The 21516-nt window shown below is 38.7% G+C and overlaps 1 protein-coding gene across 1 annotated transcript; it reads right to left on the minus strand.

Moving 5' to 3' along the window:
* Positions 1-9505: 9505 nt before the first annotated feature.
* LIN7C (lin-7 homolog C, crumbs cell polarity complex component) lies at positions 9506-19850 on the minus strand. Its single transcript, XM_082845567.1, has 5 exons — positions 19785-19850; positions 16147-16265; positions 15816-15887; positions 13901-14110; positions 9506-13305 (listed from the first exon to the last, which is right to left on the minus strand). The coding sequence occupies exons 1-5, from the start codon at positions 19819-19821 to the stop codon at positions 13150-13152; spliced, it is 594 nt and encodes a 197-aa protein (XP_082701693.1). The 5' UTR covers positions 19822-19850; the 3' UTR covers positions 9506-13149.
* Positions 19851-21516: the final 1666 nt, after the last annotated feature.

Here is a 21516-nt window from a genome sequence, read left to right on the forward strand (position 1 = left end):
GTTATCCTGGGCACTTAGGGTTTATCATACCTCCCATCCAAAAGACACCCCAAATATTTGACCTGATGCAATCACACGACCGGTGAATAATAGCTATTGAGTTTATGAAAGCATCCATGCCAAACCCGCCACCTCAAGTTAGAAGCCATATACATATATTAAAAATACGTATGTATCTATATATATACATACATATATATGGGTATTTGTATGTACATATACATACATAAACATTTCAAAACATAATAGGTTCAGGAAATAAAGAAAGAATATCAAGTCTAATCCCTATCCATCAGACATCTGATATGTATCTACTCTAGCAACTGAGTCCTCAAGATAAATGCTCTTGTTTCTGTGCTCTGATGCCTCCACATTTGCATCTGGGGCTTTGGGCTGGAGGACCTCCCACACTGGGCCCAGAGGCTTGCAGTCTTAGTGTCTCACTCACTTGTCCTTTTCTTCTGACTCTCAGTGTCTGTACAGTGGTCCTATTTTGCACAGGAGATAGCATCTATTTTTTAGGGATAATTTAACATAACAATGATTATTTTGAAGCACACAAAAAATAACAATATGAAGTTGTTGAAAAATTAAAAATATCTTTTTAAGCTACACAAGTGGTCAAGTTTGGGCTTCTGGGCCCTCTTTCCTCTGCCATCTGTGTAGAACTGATGGACCTTTGGGATGTGAGGACTGACAGTGAGGCTTCTGGTGTGACTGGCTGAAGGCCATTCTTAAAGCCAGACCTTTTCAAAACATGATCCAAAATTTCTTAGTTTCCTGACCTGGTCAAATATCCTGTGGTCAGATGTCCTTTTCAGTACTTCTGAAGACCCATATTGACCCCAAACTTCAAAACATTAGGACAAATACCAGAAATATTTTCCTATACATAATATTCCTAATACATATTCCTAATCCTTTCTAAATCTGATTTTATTTTCCCAATCTTTCCATTTCAAATCTAACCCAAGAAGAGAATGAGACTCAAAGGAACAATTTCTGAATTACAGAACCGCACATGGATCCCAAGGTCTGAGTGCATAAACTACTGGTGAGAAACAGAATGAGGCAAAAAATTAAATGAGTGTTAAAGCAACCAGGTGTTGTAATAGAAAAGTAAAGGGAGAAAAATCAGAATAGAAAACTGGGAAGATTATCACCTAGTCATGCTGAGAATTTGTTAGGGCCAAAGTATTAACACAGAGTTCAGTCATAGAATTTGGTTCCTTTTCACTCCCTCAGAATTCCAAATAGAACTTTAAACATTTTGGAAAGACCTTAGCATGAGACAATTATTCCAAAGAACTACATGCAAAGTCTGGGCATCCCATAAAAGACGTGTACAGAAAACCAACACTTCGGGTGGGAGTCTGCAGTGGGGTTGAGGGTAGTTCTGCTGCTGAAGTGTCCTGGAAAGCTCTCTTTGTCTACAAGAATATATGTGGAAAGAAATCTAGAAAAGCAGGCAATAAGAGATTTTAGACTCAAGGAGAAACTGTGGGAGGATGTGGAGAGAATACTTTACATTCTGTAGGTTGTCTTTCTTTTCCTGACCTGGACACCTAATGCTGTCTCAAAAAAGACCTCTTGGGTAAACACCTCTTAGGTGATTCTCTTTGTTTTTGTCTAATGACAGCTGCCATGACTCTTCGAAATAAGAGGAGTGGCAATCAGAATGAAAATTTTAAAAATCCCAAGGTTTTTGAAAATGTCTTTAAAATCATTTCAAACATAAAAAATTCTGAGGCAATGCTCTAAAAATTCAGGCAATCTACCAATCATCTGTAATTTTCAAGATTACCTTGGAGAAGGGCAAAGCAAGGAAAGGTCTGGAGACTGGATCAATGGCACTGGATGTTAAGGTGATGCCAAAAATGCTTTCTTGGGGTCTGGTTGACAAAATCTGGTACTATTTATTAAACTCTTTTTTTTTTTTTTTTGCCTCAGGTTAGTGTTAAAATATATGAATTCAGTTCATAGAACATTATGAGGAAAGTTTAAAAAAAATTCAATATGAAAGAGAAAATGGAGGACCTTGAGATATTAGGGAAACACATTATAGTAACTTTGCCAGTTTCTCCTTTTATTCCAAAATAACACAAACTTGTCAAGCTTTTCAACATTTTTTGGGGGGGATTTTTTTTCAAGGAATAGTTACCATGCACCTAGGCCTCACAACTTACTTTGTTGGGGACTGAACAGTTTAGATTTATGCAGGTCAGTCCACAGATAAATCACTTGGAAAAGATTTTTTTTTAATATTTATTTATTTATTTGGCTGTGCCAGGTCTTAGCTGTGGCATACTGGATCTTCCTTTAGTTGTGGCACACAGGCTCTTAGTTGCGGCATGTGGGATCTAGTTCCCTGACCAGGGAGCAAACCCGGGCTCCCTGCATTGGAAGCAAGGAGTCTCAACTGCTGGACCACGAGGGAAGTCATTGGAGAAGATTTTAAACATAGAAATTCCACCTCCATTGATTCTGATACAGTAGGTCTGAGATGGGGCCTGGGATTCTCCATATTTAAAAAGTTCCTGATTCTGATGTAATCAGCAGGATTGTTGGTCAGTTAATCTCCCTACAGTCAGAGATCTGAGAGGTGCATTTTGTTGTCAGCCTCTGACTATAAGGTATGATTTGGAGTCTCTCCTGTCAGGCAGCTTACAATTCAATTTAACTTACAGAATTAAGAAATTTAGGCTTAAAAAGGACCTTAAGGCTTGTTCAATCACCTGCCTAAGGCTTAAGAATGTTCAACAGCATCTCTGCTTCTTTTGGATACAGCTACCGTCAGCTCATTCACACTCCCATTGGTAGTGGCAGTTCTGGCTGTTAGAAAGTTCTGTCTTATGCTGTGCCAAACTTTCTTCTTGATACTTTTGAAATCCTCAGAAACAGAAGGAACTTTGGAGATCATAGGTTAAATCTCATTTACCAGAGAGAAATCAGACCCACAGAGGATAACTAAATTACCAAAGGCAACATACTGAGTCACTGGCAGAACTGGAGCTAATGTCTAGGTCAGTTGCTCTTTCCACTCTATACTTGGTTTAATATGTATTTTTAATTTTCATGGAAAAGAGAACATTTAAAAAAAAAAAACAAACTTAGTGTCATAGAAAGCCAGTTAATCCCAGTACCTCAGTTTTTGATTTATTTAAAGGAACTTACCGTGTCCCCTCTGAAACGACTTTTCTCTTGATCAAACATCCAGTTTGAATTTGGGTGAAGATAACTGAAAGATGTAAAGACAAAAATAATTTCCAGTCAACTTAAGTTGTTCATACTTAGTAGAAGGGCCAAAACAATACTAAATCAGTCATCCTCCCCTCCCTCCCCAAAACCTATATACTGAATGGTAGATATTCTTGTAATTTGGTAATTTATATAGGTTTGTTTTGTTTTCTTTTAGAATGTGTTTGGAAAGTTTTCTTTCCACTTTTACAAAGGTTTGAACTTCATAAAATACATTGAAATATTAATTTGGGGCTTTAAAGAAAAGATTGGGTACATTTTAAAACTTAGGCCTGATCTTTAATTAGCAAGAACTACTAGAAAATTCTAAAGTAGAATCAACAGCACTTTGGTGCCACCTGGTGGTAAAATATAAAAAGGTAGGAGGAAAAGGTTATACACAGTTTAAGAAATCTGTGAGGTTCTAGTTAAAGAAGAAGGTGGGGATAAAAGGGGGTGTGTGCGTGTTATTGACTCCTTCCTTAATCAGTTTTAAAAGAAAAATGTTCATATTATAAAGTGACACATTTAGATTAAAAAATTCCAATTCTGTCAAAATTTGCAAATTTTAAGAATTGTTTAAGTGGTGGTTTAAAAATTTGTGTTGTTTCCAACCACTCTGTTTACAAAATTATTTACATGTTTACATTTTTATTGGGCTACAAGGACACCACAATTTCTAGGTTTTAACTTCCATCTCAGTTGCTACTCCTAACTGCTTCCCCCCTTTGAAGCACTCACACCATGGGAGATTGGTAAATCTGGGAAGAAGGAAGAGGCATTTTTGTCTCACCTCTGCCCTTCTAGGGATGGGGTCTAAGGAGTGAGCAAGCTCTGCCCCTGAGGAATGGAGATGATAACTCAGTCATGGTCCAGATGAAGAGGGTCAATATGGCTAATTTGAGGAAGGATGTTTTCTTCTTAAGCCTAAGGTATGTATGCCTGACCCGTCTTTAACAGAAAGTGAGCTCCAGGGGGCAAGGGCTTCGTTTCTGTTCTCTCCTGCACCCCTACCCTCTAAAACGTGACTGGCACAGAGTAGATAATCAATAAATACTCGGAGTATGAATGAATAAATAATAAAGGTGGTATTTTGGTCCCCATCTGCCCACTCATTTATTTCCTGCCATATTCAGAAACATAGTGGGGAAGAGAAACTATTTATTGGGCCCTGTCCATACCCCAACTCCCCAGATAGTCACATAGATGACTTCTTCAATTCATACCATTCAGGTTTCTGTTCAAATATCATCTCCTCAGAGAGGCCTTTCCTGTCCTCACTCTCTAAAATAGCACCATTGTGTTCTTTCATATCGTCCTCTCAACAAGTATGGATCGTCTGCCATGTGCCAGGCACTGTTCTCAGCTCTGGGTACATGGCAGGAAACAAAACAGAGACCTGCCTGTCCTCAAGAAGTTTATGATCTTGGAGGGGGAGTGGGCTGACAAAATAGACAAATACCTATCAGCAGAGGGTGAAGGAGATTTCAGGCTGAGGGAACAGCAAGTGTAAGGGCCTGTCATGTTGGAGAAAGGGGACGAGTGGGACTAGAGAGGGGAAATAGTGTGAGGAAGGCTGCAGAGGCTGGCCATACAGGGCTGGGGGGTCATGGTGAGGTGCTCAGATTAGTATTCCAGCTGGGGTGGGGAGCCAGTGGAAATAAATGGTAAGGACAACTAATAGAAAGGGATCATCAGCACAGAGTAAATCCTTAAAAGATAGTGCTAGGGGCTTCCCTGGTGGCACAGTGGTTGAGAGTCCGCCTGCCGATGCAGGGGACACGGGTTCGTGCCCCGGTCCAGGAAGATCCCACATGCCGCGGAGCGGTTGGGCCCGTGGGCCATGGCCGCTGAGCCTGCGCGTCCGGAGCCTGTGCTCCGCAACGGGAGAGGCCACAACAGTGAGAGGCCCGCGTACCGCAAAAAAAAAAAAAAAAAATAGTACTGTCACTGCAAGCATTATGGGACGTGCAGTTGGTGCTGTATGGAGGCTCCAAAGAAAATCACAAAGCTAGCTGCTCAGATATGGTAGGCCCGTGTCCTTGAGCCCATCTCAGACAGCCCAGAATGTGAAGGGACTGTGGCATCACTGGTTGTGAACCTTGACAAGTGATTTAATGTCCCTGAGTCTTATTTTCTCTTTGGCTCTCAGCCTTCTTACCCTGCTGGACTTCCTAACACTCATCACCACCTAAAAGTACATTGTTTTCTTGTTCCTCTGACTCTCTTGCTTTTGTGCATGTGTGACACAGGACTCTAACTCAAAAAAGAAAACATCTAAACCAAAAACACCTAGACTTCCCTGGTGGTCCAGCGGTTAAGACTCTGCACTTCCAATGCAGGGGGTCGGGGTTCGATCCCTGGTCAGGGGACTAGATTCCACATGCCACAACTAAAAAAAAGATGCTGCGTGCTGCAACTAAAGATCCCGCATGCCACAACTAAAGATCCCACATGCCACAACTAAAGATCCCGCATGCCACAACGAAGATCCCACACGCTGCAACTAAAACCCAGAGCAGCCAAATAAACAAAAACCCACCCAAATCACTGAGAAAGCTAAGAAATGAGGGAAAAAAGATATGTATGTATGTATAACTGAATCACTTTGCTGTACACCTGAAACTAACACAACATTGTACTTCAACTATACTTCAATTAAAAAAAGAAAAAAAAACTATTGGGAATTCCCTGGCGGTCCAGCGGTTGTGACTCAGCATTTTCACTGCCGTGGTCCTGGGTTCAATCCCTGGTTGGGGAACTAAGATCTTGCAAGCTGCGTGGTGCGGCCAGAAAAACCAAACCAAAGCAAAACAAAAAAACTATTATATATAGCATGGATAAACAACAAGATCTACTGTATAGCACAGGGAACTCCACATATCCTGTGATAAACCATAATCGGAAAGAATATGAAGAACAATGTGTAGAAATGAATCACTTTGCTGTACAGCAGAAATGAACATTGTACAATAAATCAACTATACTTCAATAAGTTTTTTAAAAAATGAATGAGAGGAGGGGACTTCCCTGCTGGTGCAGTGGTTAAGACTCCATGCTTCCACTGCAGGGGACACAGGTTCAATCCCTGGTTGGGGAACTAAGATTCCACATGTCACATGGCATGGCTAGAAAAAAAAAAAAAAAAAGGAAAATACTAGTTAAAAGTGCAGTGTGGCACTGGTGGAAAAGTATGGGTTTTGAAAACAAATTTGAGATTTAATCTTGGCTGTGTTAATCACTAACAGTGTGATTCTGGAAAAACTATTTGGTTTCTCTGATTCTGTGAAAGTTATGTGGCCCTATCTTGGTGTACACCATCGTTATTGTTTTTATATGGTTCCAATGTAAGTTCTTGATCTACCTGTGGAATTATGAAAAGTAAGCCAATTCAAGAGGGTATATATAACAAGTCACCATACTGTGCTAGGCGATGGGGGAACAAATGTGAACAGAACAGTTGGGATCCTTCTTGCTGTGATTAGAACTTAAAAATTCTAATGGGAAGGCACAATTAAGCACGTAACATAAACAAGGAAACAAGGTGTTGCCATATTAATAGAGGAACCTACCTTTAGATGGAACAGATGGAGGCTTAACAGAGGTGGTGACTCCAGCTTACACCTGAATGAGCAGCCACCCAGGGGAAGAACCAGAGGGCAAGCCTTCCAGTGAGGGGGATTTGGAGTGGAGTAGAGCAAATGGGGCACTAGGATGAGACGAGGCTTGAGAGGAAGTAGGGAATGGATTATGCAGAACCTTTTCAATCATGGCAAGGGATCTGGATTTTATCCTAAGCACAAGGGGAAGTTTTAAGGAGGGAACAGCACAATCAGCTGTGGCTGAATTACTGCTTTGCATCAGGCACGCACAAGGAGCCAGCACAAACCTTTACAGGGTGAAATGGCCAGAGACAAACGCTCATGTTCCCATCAGAGCAAGGGCTGCTGCAGAAACGCCTCTCCTCAGTGCTGAATATTCTGCCACTGCCAACTCCTGGAAAGTCCTTGAGTTGAGAACGATACAGCTAATTTAGTAACTGGCAGCCTAAAAAGAAAAAGCTAAGTTCTGAGGGGCTGAGAAGCCCAGGAAGCCACTGGAGGCACAGCTCAATTACACAGATGCATGGGTGTTACAAGCATTTCAACCACAGCAAAGAACCCCTCCCCTCATCCCCAGAGGCCAGGACTCCATCGTTTCTTAACCAAAACCATTTCTACTGAGACCCTTTTATTGCACAAAGGAGGAGCCACATTTAATTTTGCTTCAGCACCCATTTTCAATAGTGATGCCACCAGAACATGGATTCTTATGCACTTGTTTTCTAGGGCTGCCATAGTGAAGTACCACAAACTGGGTGGCTTGAAGAAATTTAACGTTCCAGTTTTGGAGGCTCGAAGTCCCAGATCAAGGTGTCCATAGGCCTGGTTTCCTTCTGAGGGCTGAGGGAGAGAATCTGTTCATGCCTCTCCTTGTTTCTGGTGGTTTGCTGTTAATCTTTGACATTTCTTGGCTTGTAGAACTATCACCCCAATCTCTGCCTTCATCTTCCCATGGTGTTCTCCCTGTGCGTGTGTGTCCAAATTTACCTTTTTTTTTAATAAGGACAGCAGCCATACTAGAGTAGGCCCACCCTAATCATCTCACTTTATCATCTCTAAAGACCCTATCTCCAAATGAAGTCACATTCTGAGGGGTTAAGACTCCAACATATCTTTTGGGGGTGGGGGAGACAACACACAATTCAACCCACAATACCTTAAAACACAAAGTCAAAAGTTAGCACCTAAACTCTGGGTTCAATGTATGTCAAGTAAGAGATACCAGAAATAAAATTTTTCCCTTGGCTATTTCATGCTTTCAGATTGCACTTCTTTGCCAAATAAAAAACAAAATTAAACGTTTGGGTTTTTGTTACTCTCTGATGAAATGCAGTAACTGCCATGTAAAGGGACCTTATCTGCAGCCAACAGCTAAAGTTTTTAATCCAATTGTTTAGAACAACTCTGGAGAGACTAACAAATTAGAATTCTTCCAAGCTTTCTCTCCTAAAGAAAACTTTTTAAAAGGACCAAATCTTGACTGTGTCCAAAATATGCTTCTGTAGCTGATGAGAATTAGGAGAGCTCTTACACATAACTTGCTGTTGGTGTGAAGTGCTTGTCCTTTTTTTTTTTAAAAGAAGTTTAAATCAAAATAAAGTTGACAAATGGGCTCTGCATGAATTTACTTTTGCTCTGTATATAAAGTGAGTCCTAAAGATTTCACGCAGGCTTTCTGCCACCAAAGAAATAAATGTACAAAAAACTGCCACTGAAGAAATACATGTACAAAACTTTTCATCATATTAAAACCAGAATAATCAATGATAATGAATATAACAAAACTAGAATTTAAAGATTTAGAGAATGGGTATTCTGGTTTACTGAAATTTTGAAGAAACTGAGGGCTAACAATAAATATATTTCGTTGTACCCCTGGTTGCTTGTATAATTTTATGCCTTTAAAAAATTCACTATGGTGAATTATGCCTTGTATTGTCTGAGGCCCATTCCAGCAATCCACTGGCTCTAGGACATATCCTCCCCACAAATTGCTTTTCTGATTGAACAAGTCCCTTATTGGGACTTATTTTCTTAAGATTTTCATTCTGAATGCGACCTCAACCCTACATCCCTCAAACTCCACTACTTTTAGAATTCCAGGAGTTTCTTCGATCAGAGTGAAATCTGAAAATTCCTATGAATCTTATTTCTTATTTTCAAGCATAATTTAAAGGTTGCTTATCTGTTTTCTAGGCATCAAAAATAAGAACTTGCTAATTTTAATTATTTGGCCACAATGTCTTCCTTTAGCTAATAAGGTCCTGAAGCTATTATACTCGAAAATAACAGCAAACACAAACAAACGGCACTTACTATGCAGGTACCTTTCTAAGGGATTTACAGATCATATGACATGTATAGGCATCCTTACTACACACGACAGATGAAGGAACTAAGGCACAGAGAGGTAACTTGTGTAAGATTACACAGTCATAGTGAATCTAGGATTACAAATCAAGACAGTCAGGCTCCAGATTCTGTGCTCTCAATCACATGCCAGACAGCCTCTCTTAAAATAATACAAGAGAATCTTTTCTGTAGTTTACGTTTTACGAAAGGCAAAGCAAAATATGGGAATTTGAAGTTTCATTCCAGTAACCACCAGAGTATGCTTTTACCTCATTTAAAAGTTATTTTATACATTTCTTTCAGAAGCACATTGTGTAGTTGCATCAAAATTTTTCAAATCCAAAGAACAAGAATATAACTAATACAAATTTATTTTAAATAAGCCTTTGAAGCAGAATTAAATTGATAAATGAAGCCATCCACTGAAAAAGCGTTAAATCCATTTTGGCTATTATATTCCTTTACTTCAAACTTAAAGTAGAAGCATACTGTTTACTAACGTTTTTAAAAACTATGTCCAGATACAAATTAGTTTGGAAGTTCTTGAAAGTTAATGTGGAAGCAATTTGGGCTTTTCCACTATTTCATCATTATAAACTACAACAACCTTTGAAGAAACACTGTTAGTAACATTTTGGACAATAAAAACTATAAACCAGATTGTCAGTAGAGAAACAACAAAAATATATGTTAGAAAATTCATAAACATACATTTATTCAGGAAATACAATTACTAGAGTCCTTAATATTTCAATGATCATTCCACATAATAAAATACTCACAACATATATTCTTTTAAGTCTACATCAAGTCATGCTGACATTCTTTTCAGATAATCCGTAGCCATCTCTTCTATTAAATGCTATAATATCCATTTGTATTGTAAACAAAGTATTGAGCCAAAGTACTTGAGCAAAGTAACTTTCAAAAATTTAGAAGAGGAAGACAATGTTTTGTTTTTTAAAAAACACATCTGAATTATCAAACCCCAAAGAACTAGGCCACTACAACCTAGTGTTATACTAATGGATAAAGTGGCCATATGAAGATAGCACATAATTATCAATGAAAATATTTCTCATCTGTAACTTTTAAATATGCTTCTCAAATAATAAACATTTATTTTTGAAAGTTTTAAAGGGAAAGGGGGCAGAAAGATGACAGGCATTAAAAGTTTACATTTAAACTACTGATATTTTACTTAAAAAAAAAAGAAAGAAAAAGAGAGGCTGTAGTTACTTCCCAAATAAGGAATGCCAAGTACCTTTATTTCCTAAAGAAATTACTAAGAAATTGTACCAATCATTACATTTGCAGCTATTTAGTAGTAGCTGTAAACTGAATTATTCTGATACTTCCAAAAGTATACTTAGAGCATTTTATAAAGGGGAAAACAAGTGGTTCTCAACCCTCGGTGTCCTTTAGAACCAGCTGGAAAGCTCTGAAAAACTAAGCATCTGGCCCCACCTCAGAGATTCTGATTGAGTTGGTATCAGATGGGACTCAAGTGTCATTATTTTTTAAAGGCCTGCAGGGTATTCTAATGTGCAGCTAAGGCTGAGAATCACTGAGTCAACTCATTCTGAAATACCAAGAAAATAAATGGAAATTGGGAAGGGAAGATAATTTATACTTATAATTTACAAATCAAACACCTACTATATACTTACTATGTACCTAGTTATGTTCATGAATCATACATTTGTAAGATGAAAATTGCCTTCATTTCCTCACTATACTAGACCACTATCGTACATCTCTGCCACTGAATGACTGCATTTTTCTATGGTCAGGATTTAAAATTCTGGGATACGCTATGAAAACTGCATTAAAGAAAATAAACTACTGCTACTCATGCTCAACGGGAGCAAGCAAAACTACTGTATTTGGCTCTTTTAAGCTATCCATATTTTAAGAATTACAAATAAGTGCCAACCCACACAAAGAACAGATTGTGGATTACTCTAGAAGAAACAAAAAATAGCTTACTCAACTTACTAAGTTTCAACACCAAGAAAGGTTTAACTTGGCTGAAAGTTCTGAAACAGCTGAGATACTGAACCAGGAAGCTATAATTTATAATGAAATGTTGACACACCCTTAAAAGCTACTGCAGCTGTAGTAATACTAAGATTTCTTCAGGGTTTAGTTACCATGTAATGCAAGAATACAAGCATAACAATAATATTACTGTTTTTATATGCACCGATACCGCTCTTTAATATATAAAGCTCTACAACAAATACCTCTAATTATTTTACAATTAAATTAAGTCTGTAACTCTTCTACACTACTTTGGTCTCAACATTTTTAAAACATCAATTAATTTGGAAATATACAATTTAATAACATGATCCTATCAATAACAAGCACATTTTGTAGTGGACTAAAGACACATTCAACCATGCAATCCAGTGTTCAATACCTAAAAGATAAATAACAATGCTGACTTTTATTCTGAAAATCATTGGAAACTGGAATAATCTTTTAAGACTCACAGTGCTCACAAACATGCAGTAAAAGATACACATTTCTATTCTTCCTGAAGGAATGTCACAAAATGCCCACTCTTTACACAGGGTTGATAATTATTGTAAATTCCTTATGTATTTCAATCCATTATTTTCTTTCTAGCACCTGTCACTTAAAATTTTTAAAAGCCTGACAAATGTTCCTGTAAGTTGTGTCTGAAAATGAACCTTACCTCTTTAATTTCTGCCTTTAAAAAGACCTCAGTCACCGTCATCCACTAATAGCTGCCTTTCAGTAAAACAGTGACATCCAGTGGACAAATCAAAGTATCTCAGAATTCCCATCATTATAACTGAATCATAAAGATCACATCTCTAAATCCAACTAGTGAATGAGTTCTTACTCATTTTGACAAAGCGTCTGCAGATTCTTATGAATGTATCACCTCATGATTTCTATATATCTTAAATATACCCTTCTATCTTTTTCCTATTTAATATCAAGTCTTTAAATTGAGCTACTTAAGAGTGTGTAACTCTTGAGCCTAGTGAGGTTAAAGGTATTACTTTTTCTTCTTTGCTATTTCCCACCACTGGCTTATTAACTGGCTCATCTCTAGAAATGGAACGATGAAAATATAAGAAATATATTTAAATAAAAATGAATAGCATTAAAAACATTTGCAAAGGATGAAACCTAAACCTTTTTGCATTTGTAATTTATGATATATTGTTGACTATAAATAGAAAGATGTTATCAGTATTGCTAACAATCAAATTACATTCTCTTGCCTCACTACTCAAATATTATGAAAGAATACATATTTTAGCAATGATTGTATCAGTGTTTAAAAACTTTTATAAATCAGTATAAATGAATATTCATTATATATTATGTTTAAATAAAAGTAAAAAACTTCCACTGTGCTGAGTTATAATTTACCATTGATAATATATATTATGTGTGTGTTCCAAATACAAAACGCATCAATGTTAACATTGATAGTGTAATAAACTGCTGTAGCTGAGACGGTTATGTTTAATTTCTTGGAAAACCATAAAGAAATGTTACAGGTGAAAAAAAAAGCAAAGAAAAGAATGGAGAACTGTTATTTTTAAATAAGCAGCCAAATAAAGAAAACTTTTTTTCCCTAAAAAAAGGTTAAGAATGTAAAAGTACATTTTAATATTAAAAAAGCATTTTAAAAAATCTATAACAACTTTATGACAAAATCTGCATTTGTTGAAAAAGGCCTGTAAAAACAGCAGGACGGAATTGCCCTCATCACCTTTTTATTTTTTCTTGTCAGAAAAAAGTGTATGCATCTCTGGAACCATAAATGATGTTAAAATAGGCATTTATAAAATGGCAAGGAGGATTTCACGGGAAGTGTTTTTGTTTTTTTTTTTACAATCATTGGCATTGCGGCCATCAGTAGGTCACAAGTAAAACTTCTCTATCTAAAAGCAAAATGGAGTGTAAAGTTTTAGGTCTGTTGCCTGCGTTTTGCTGATCTCATTTTTTCAAAGCGTGACTCCATTTCTTCCAAGACCTTGGGTGTGTACCGTACTACTAATTTAACCTTTCCTTGAGCTGCTTTCAGCAGTTCTACAGCTTTTTCATGATGTTCTCCTTCAACGCTCTAGGAAAAGAAAAACCACACAGACACAAACACAATTAATATCTAGGTTTTGTAAGTAACTCAAAATGAAAAATGTTTAAAATATACACAAGTAAAAAATTTTTAATGTTATATTTCAAACTATAAACCTATGAAATAATCCTGTTTTATCATTTTAATCAGTGTAAAATCCTCTGCTAAATCATATTCTGTTTGTAGTTTAGGAACTGGTTCTTTAGGTTCCAAATAATTAGCATATCAATCTACATGCCCTATTATTTCACTAGGTCAGAAGTAAATCAGGCAATTGCCATTCTATAAGACTAAATTGAGGATAGACTTTTAATTTAATGTATTGCCTTAACTACTAAGGAGCTTAGTTACTTCATAAAAATCACACTAAGCATCGTTAATTTACATTGGAAAGAAGCAAAACACACACAAAGTGCTTCAAAAGTATCACTCTACTAAACAGTAGTGCCTAAGATTCCCCCAAGGGATTTCTAAACTACAAAGCTTCTTTGGTTTTTCCCTACATCTTCCGTTTCTATAACTCAAGTACACCCCCAAGTGGTCACAACACATTGCTACAAGTAGAAATAAAATGCATCCCTACCACTCCATTAACAGAAAGGAGTTGATCTCCTCGCTTGAGACCCCCGTGTCTATCAGCAATTCCACCTGGAATTATTCGGGATATATAGATTGGAGAGTTTTGTTCTTTGCCTCCCATTATATTGAATCCAAGGCCTTCTTCTGTTTTTGGGAGCTCAACAACTCGAGGATGAGAATGTCCTTCACTGGCAGCAAATGCAGCAACAGTAGCCTGAAAGAAAATTTTACGTACTTAAAAAAATAGGACATTTGTTCACTTCATTCTTTTTTTTTTTTTTTTTTTTTGCGGTATCCGGACGCGCAGGCTCAGCGGCCATGGCTCACGGGCCCAGCTGCTCCGCGGCATGTGGGATCTTCCCGGACCCGGGTATGAACCCGTGTCCCCTGCATCGGCAGGCGGACTCTCAACCACTGCGCCACCAGTGAAGCCCCTGTTCACTTCATTCTTTTGTCCCTTTTTAAAAAACACTTTTGAAGTAAATATTTTTGATGTCTGAATGCCCACAAATGCACTGACAGTGAAGGTAAGCTAAGCAGATGGTGTTTTAAGGAGGATGAGTAAAAAGCCTACCCTGGGATTATGCAGGAGTGTTAAGGTCGTTCAGGCCACTCCTAGGCCTTCCAGTGCCCAGAACTTCTGTGCAGTGCTTGGCAAGCAGGCTTGCTAGGAAGATGAACAATGTGCACACTAAAGAGGAGAACCCCTCCCCTCACATGCCAGCAGCCCTGAGCTCTGGGGGCTGGGAAGCCTGGCCCCTCCAGGGGCTTCTGGGCAGGGCGCAGCCCACCTACGCAACCTGTACAGAGGCAGCTGTCCTTGTAATGCAGTCATTCTGGCGGCTGTACTATTTGCACTGTATACTAACTCATCAAGAAATAACTCAATATTGAAAAAAAGAGGGGTACACAGAGTCAATGTGAATTGTGAAACAGAGCCACATCTTTAAAACTTTCAAATTTAGACTAATCTAGACTAATTCTAACAGAGTTGAGATTCTGGGTTTCATTTTGCTTTTAAAGATAATTAAGTAATCTGGTACTCTTTTTTTTGTGTTGGATCAGGGTACGTGAGCAAACATGGGAAGGAAGAGAGAAAGAAAATCAAGATTTGTTGAATACCACCACATTCTAAGCTCTGAAAGAGGCCTCATTTTACAGATAATGGAACTGAGGCTCAGAAATTCAGGAAGCTGTGAAAGTTAGCAATTAAACCCAAGTTTTAATCGTTTTTTCCTACTCTGTCAAATAATACCCCCATGTTTAAGTGTTTGTACTCAACAGAGAATCCAATACTGCCTTTTGTGAACCAGTAACTATCAATGAAAAACTACCTGTTAATGACTAGTTCTAGTTTAAGTCACCTACTGCCGATATTATTCTAACCACATATGATGGACACTGAGGTCAATGCCTGAATTATCTGAGGAAAATACTGGCAGAGAAAAGCACATAAAACCTACCACCTGCAGCTCTGAAGAGGTAACCTCCTATTTGCAGAGTTAACGTTAAGGAGAAAGTGAAGCGCAACTTGGGGGGAGTACCCCAGATCTACCATTAACTATTTGTGTGGTTTGAGGTAAGTAACCTAATCTGATGCTTCCCCACCAATAAAGTGAGGCTAATAATTCATACCTCAGAATTCTGATGAATATTTAAATAATGATATATACATTACATATAGCAACTATGTATTATTTGTGTGCAAGTATATTTTTAATGCATCATCTAAACTGCATAAAATATCTTTTGTAAAACCAATTAAAAAAGTCCTATTTCTCAGGAATCGAGAAGTTTAGTGTACCCTGAAAAATACTGTTAGTTTTCAAAATAAGCCTATTGTGAATCTAATAATTGCACATTTTAAACCTTTAATTTATGAAGAATCCTCTCCCTTTTAATAAATGAAAAAAATGTACCTTTGCAGTCGCATTAGCTCTCACTTCAGGACTGCTACTGATGTCCACAGTCTCGTAAACATGTTCATATACCTGCAAAACCCGAAGTTATTATTGCGATTTTAAATCTCAGAATATACCATGTTTGAGCTCTTTGTGAAGTTACTGAATGTGTTAAAATTTTAGAAAAAGTTATGCATCTTTGTAAAATGTTTTTCTATTAGAAATTCCAAAAACAAGAGAGGCAGGTTCTAAAGTTCACTTTTTTAAGAAACTCTGAACCCAAATTTCAGAATATTACCTTACCCTAATTAACTCAAATTTTTAGTAAATTTTAATACCATTTACTCACCTCTCTTACAGCATTGCAGAATTCACTTTGAAGGACTCTTTGTAAAGCCTGCAGTTTCTGTGGCGGTACCTCTCCACTCCTTTGCAGTTTTTCCAACAATTCAATTGCTCTACAAATATCTATAGTTAAACAAACACACACTGATAGATAATTTTCTCAGAATATTCTCTAATATTTATTTCTTTTTTGGCCATGCCACGTGACATGCAGGCTCTCAGTTCCCCATCCAGGAACCGAACCCGTGCCCCCTGCAGTGGAAGCATGGAGTCTTAACCACTGGACTGCCAGGGAAGTCCCAGAATACTCTCTAAATGCTTGTGTAACAGCGCAGCATTTAGGATTCATTCCTTAACGACTAACAAGAAATACGTATAACACAGAGAGAAAAAGCATGAGTATGAACTTGTGTGTGGTGTGTTTGTGTGTGTGTTCATGTATGGAGGATGGGAATGTAAAGTCTCAGAAGAATGTTAAATTTTACTGTGGATTAGGAATACTGATGTTGCACCAGCATAAAATCTGGAAAACAGCATCTTTGAGAGAGACACAGGAAAATCAAATATAAAGTACTAAATGTCACAGGAAAGGACTGGAGCTCAAATGTCATAGACACATGAACACTGTACTGCTTCAGAAAAGCTGACAGTATTACCAGAAGCTATTCAGTCAATAAAAATTTACCTACCATCATTAGTAACCAAAGCACTGAACAGTATAAAACAGTGTGCTAGTGAAATCACTGTTTATTTCCCAAAAGGAAACGTAATATGTATGTAGATAGGAAAACTCTTCAATAATAGGTGCAGTTACTCGCAGGAACACATTTAAAACAATGATAGAAGTGAGTAAAATTAACTGGTCTGTTTTCAACTTAGGATCATTAACACAGTGTATTTGGGATACACAGTGTATGGGATTCTACACATCTATACAGATACATTAAGCATGTTAGGCAATTCTCATTGGGAAGTGTGAGGGTAAGTATTTTAGGAATTAAGAAATTTTATAAGATTCAGTCAGTTCCAACACTGTCTAACTCTCGTTGGAGTTTTGTTTTTAACTTTTTTGTACCACAGGGGGCTAGAGTACCTATTATTCTAAATTGTTTTGTATTTTCTAAACATGTATTTGACTGAGCTCGTCTTTATTAAAACACTGTGAATCTGGTCTCAGTAACAGCTGTGTGATCTTGGGCAAGTTACTTAACCTCCCTGTGTCTGTTTTCCACTGTAAAATGGAAATAGCAGTATCTCCTTTATAAGAATTACTTGAAGACTAAAACAAAAATACACGGTAAGGGTCTGGCATATAGCAAGCATAAATGTTATGTTACATCAGGACCAATTAATCATAAGAAACAAGGGATTCTACACATCTATACAAATACATTAAGCATGTTAGGCAGGTCTCATTGGGAAGTGTGAGGGTAAGTATTTTATGAATTAAGAAATTTTACAAGATTCAGTCATGTTCCAACACTGACTATCTCCCTTGGATTTTTGTTTTTAACTTTTTTTGTACCACAGGGGGCTAGAGTACCTATTATTCTAAATTCCTTGCCTCCTTTTGTCTTAAATGGAAGAAGTTCTGAATTTTATATTATACTGAAGGACTGGAACTTTTTTCTTTATAGAATTCGTATGTGTTTGCATCTGGAAACCTAGGAATGAATTGTAGTGAAGAAAGAAGTAGATTCTTCAATTTCAGGTAATAAAAGCTTAAACTGTTGTTAATCCAGTGCAATGGAAAAAGACTTTCCCCATTCTGATCTCCCACCACCAGAATGGCTGGTGAATGAGGAGTGCTGGTTCATGAAATATTCTGACTTACAAAATTACAATATGTAAGCTCTATAAAAATTTCCAATTAACAAAAAACTGAAAAAGTAAAATACTCTTTACTGAACCTACACTGTACCCAATATGTGCTCAAAGGGGTTCCACTGAATCTTGTTTTGACCACTTTGAAGGCATTCAGGATCTTGATCATATGCACTATTTTTATACTGTAGGATTGCTGGAAGAGTTTCTTAATAAAGTCTGTTAAACAGAATGCTAAGTATTAAGAATCAGAGTTGGTGTAATCTGACTTTCTTATTCTGCTAAATGGCATCCACTGGCAGTTCATCCTACTAAGGTTCTGAGCTGTGGAACTACTGTGGAACTAAAATGAACTCTTAAATAGGAGAAAACAAAGCCATGACTACCAAAACTAAATGCCAGAGGTGAAGTTTCATATTTTGTACTGCACTTAAAAATACAAAAGACCGCCAACATGTTAGAATCCTACACCTGGCTTTCAAAAAAAACACCTACTCCTGTTAACACCAAACAAATTTGTTCCCATCTACAAAGCACAGTGTCATTGTGTTCAGGGAGAAGATGTCACAGTCTTAGGCCTAACTTAGCAAGTCTTCCCAGAGTAGCTACTCCTCTGTCAAAAATGATACTTTAATTAATGGTCTGGTGGGCTGGAGAAAAACAACATCACTTGTAAAGAGACTTACAAATAGTGAACACCATACGGGATAAACAATGTTAAGCGTGCACTAGTTTGTGTGAAGGCATGAGGAAAGACTCCACATACAATTCTAAAAATGTATTCCTTTCTTAGAGCAGAAGTTAATATTCAGACTGTAAATGCAAATGCTAATATTTGCAAGATATTTTCAATCTCCATCCTATACTTTGTTTACTACTAGAACTCCAAATGTTTAGTTTGTACTTTTTGACTCTTACCGATGACTTCTAATACTGGTGTGTCAAAAGTATGCTTGAAATTATTTGAAATAAAGCATTTGGGGAAGAGTGGAATGCTGAAAATCTGCAACAGGACCCTTTAAGGCTCATAGCCTTGTACCTCCACTGGCTTTTCCGTTTCTAATTACTCAGCAGAACGGGTTTTATTTTCCTTGACAGCCTGCTCTAAAAAGCAAGCCACCAGCCAGTTAGCAATCGTAGGATTTGTAAAGAAGGAATAAGGCTGCACTTTCAAGTATTTTACAATCTATCACGATTCCGCCTAGTTATGTAACCTTCTTCCCAAGACCAGCTCAGTAGGATTGTTTTTAAAGCACCTTCTCCGTACCCGGGAGGGGCACCACAGCCAGGAAATACCCCGAATACGAATACAAGTGAGGTTGTGGTGGAAGTAACGATGCGTTTTGTGCACAAATAAGGGGACGCGGGAACGTTCTGTGGGAACGCGCTGTGTGTCCGGGCTGTGTGGGTGAAGGCGGGGACACTGGGTTGTGCACGCACCAACACCGGGCAGTGTGTGTAGCCTGTCCGAACTGGGCGTGTGTTGTTTGCTCAGCTTGACACATCTCTGAACGCTGCGTCTGCCGTGCCCACGCAGGGAGAGCGTGTGCAGCGTTGTGTCCGCGAATGCAGACAGGTGGTGGTGAACTGTGCTGTGCTCCCGAACGGTTCGTGTGAACACAGGACGGCTCTGAGGATCAGTCAAGAACAGCAAGCGGCCTCCCCGGGGCCGGGCGCAGCAACGTCGGCGGCCACCGGCGCCAGCGCGAGGGACAACCTGGTTCCGGGTCTCGGAGCTTGGCTGCCCCACGCCCCCCGGGGATAAGGCACTCCCCAACCCCCTCCGCCCACGTCGGTCCCTGCCTCGGCCCCACTCACCCCTCTCCAGTCGCACAGGTTCCCCCAGCGCCGCCATCTTCTCCCTTTGCTTGTAGACCCACAGGAAATGACGACACAGGGGCTGAGGTGGAGGGGAGGGGCCTAGCGGGAGCTAGGAGCCCGGAACAGGGGCCGGCCAGTATCGCGAGAACGGGAGCCGTGTTTCCGAGCGCCGTGGCCGTCCCTAGGTACCTGTGTGCCGGGCTTCCGAGTTCGGTCTTGTGCTGCAGCTGCAGCGGTCGTAAAGTTCTCAAATCCCCCGGCCAACTACGATTGAAAAGAGTCCCTTTCCCGACTCTTGCCCCCTGCGTGGGGATTCAAGCCTTATCCCACTCTCTTGGGAACTCTTGGCTCCACGTGGGAGAGTCTGGATTCTTGTTCCACCTTGATCATTCGTGGCTCTGTGAGCCTGGACTGCTCACTTATACTCTTTTGGCCTCAGTTTCCCCCTTTGTCCGACAAAGAGTCCTGGCTCCGAGTTCTTTACATTCTTAAACAATGAGATTCGATGACAGGTGTGTAAATGAAATATAAAGTCTCCATTTGTGGCTGCATTGCTTTAATTAATTGAACAATCCAAGGCATGAATTTTCCCTAGAAATCTGTGAATAAGGATGGAAAGTGCAAAAAGCATGAAACATACCTGGGTGAGCGAGAAAATAAGGCACTTTGGTGCACCCCAAAGCAACAATTTAAAAAAGCTGATCCAAAATCTTATGTAAATGAAATATTGGGAAGCAAATAATATTCTTAATACATTATAGATTCTTAGGGCCACTTTTGAAATTCATGAACCAAGAAAAGTTATAGACCTTAGTTTAAGTGAAATATTAATTTGCCCAGTATTCAGATTCCACTAACATTTACTTGAGCGCTAGTCTATGCTGACAAACAACTTTTCAACACTTCATGACAGGATTGTTTTAACCTCCTGGTTGCCCCAGATCCACCCTTTCCATTCAACTGTAATGTTTTCTTCTAATCCATCCGAATGCCACCATTATACTCTCTTTTCCCCCTTGAACCCTGATCCCATCATCAAAGGTTTCTGTACAAAAACTTTCAATGGCTTCTCCTCTTGTTTCCTCTTTCTAAAGCCTTGCATACTCTGAGCCTAACTCATCTATCTAACCTCATTTCTCATTATCCCTCCAATGCAATAACCACTCCAATAGAGGCAGAATATTCAAAACCATGTTTCTTCTTGCTTCCAAGTCTTCATTTATGTCGTTTTTATGTGGAATGCCCTTCCGCATTTCCTCTGGTTCTCCAAGCTGTATACATCCTCAAACTGAACCCATCTTCCAGGGCTGCAGAAGACATGCCACTTCTACTAAGCTTCCCTTTCTCCATCCTCTTCCCCTTCTTTGGCCCCTAATGGCCCTTATATCCTGCAAAAGCATTCATGTACTTATCTCTTATTCATTGTTGTCATTTGTTGCCACAGATATTCAAGAAATGTTTATTAAACGCTTAATGTCTTCCAGGCACCTTGCTAGGCACTGAGAATAATACCACGTGGAGAAAGACAAATGCAGACGTTGCAGCTGTTTCTTCAAGTATTTTCTTTTCCTCCATCCTCCAGCTCCTCTCCTTTGATAACTCCACTTACACATATATTCCTCTGCCTGACATCGTCTATAGCTCACTGAGGCTCTGTTCGTTTTAGTTTTTCAAGCTTTTCTCTGTTTCCTTTTTGCAACATCTAATATTCTCTTAATCCCATCTAGTT

Source organism: Leucopleurus acutus, assembly GCF_964270905.1.
Source record: "Leucopleurus acutus genome assembly, chromosome: 8".
In the NCBI taxonomy this organism is placed as follows: domain Eukaryota; kingdom Metazoa; phylum Chordata; class Mammalia; order Artiodactyla; family Delphinidae; genus Leucopleurus; species Leucopleurus acutus.

Excerpts from the sequence above, each read along its gene's own strand:
- LIN7C (XM_082845567.1), bottom strand. The coding sequence starts at position 19,821 with ATGGCGGCGCTGGGGGAACCTGTGCGACTGGAGAGGG. Across the intron at positions 14,111-15,815 it reads GAGCTAATGCGACTGCAAAG|GCTACTGTTGCTGCATTTGC; the intron begins GTACATTTTTTT and ends ATTTTCTTTCAG. Across the intron at positions 13,306-13,900 it reads TCCTTTCTGTTAATGGAGTG|AGCGTTGAAGGAGAACATCA; the intron begins GTAGGGATGCAT and ends TTCTTTTCCTAG.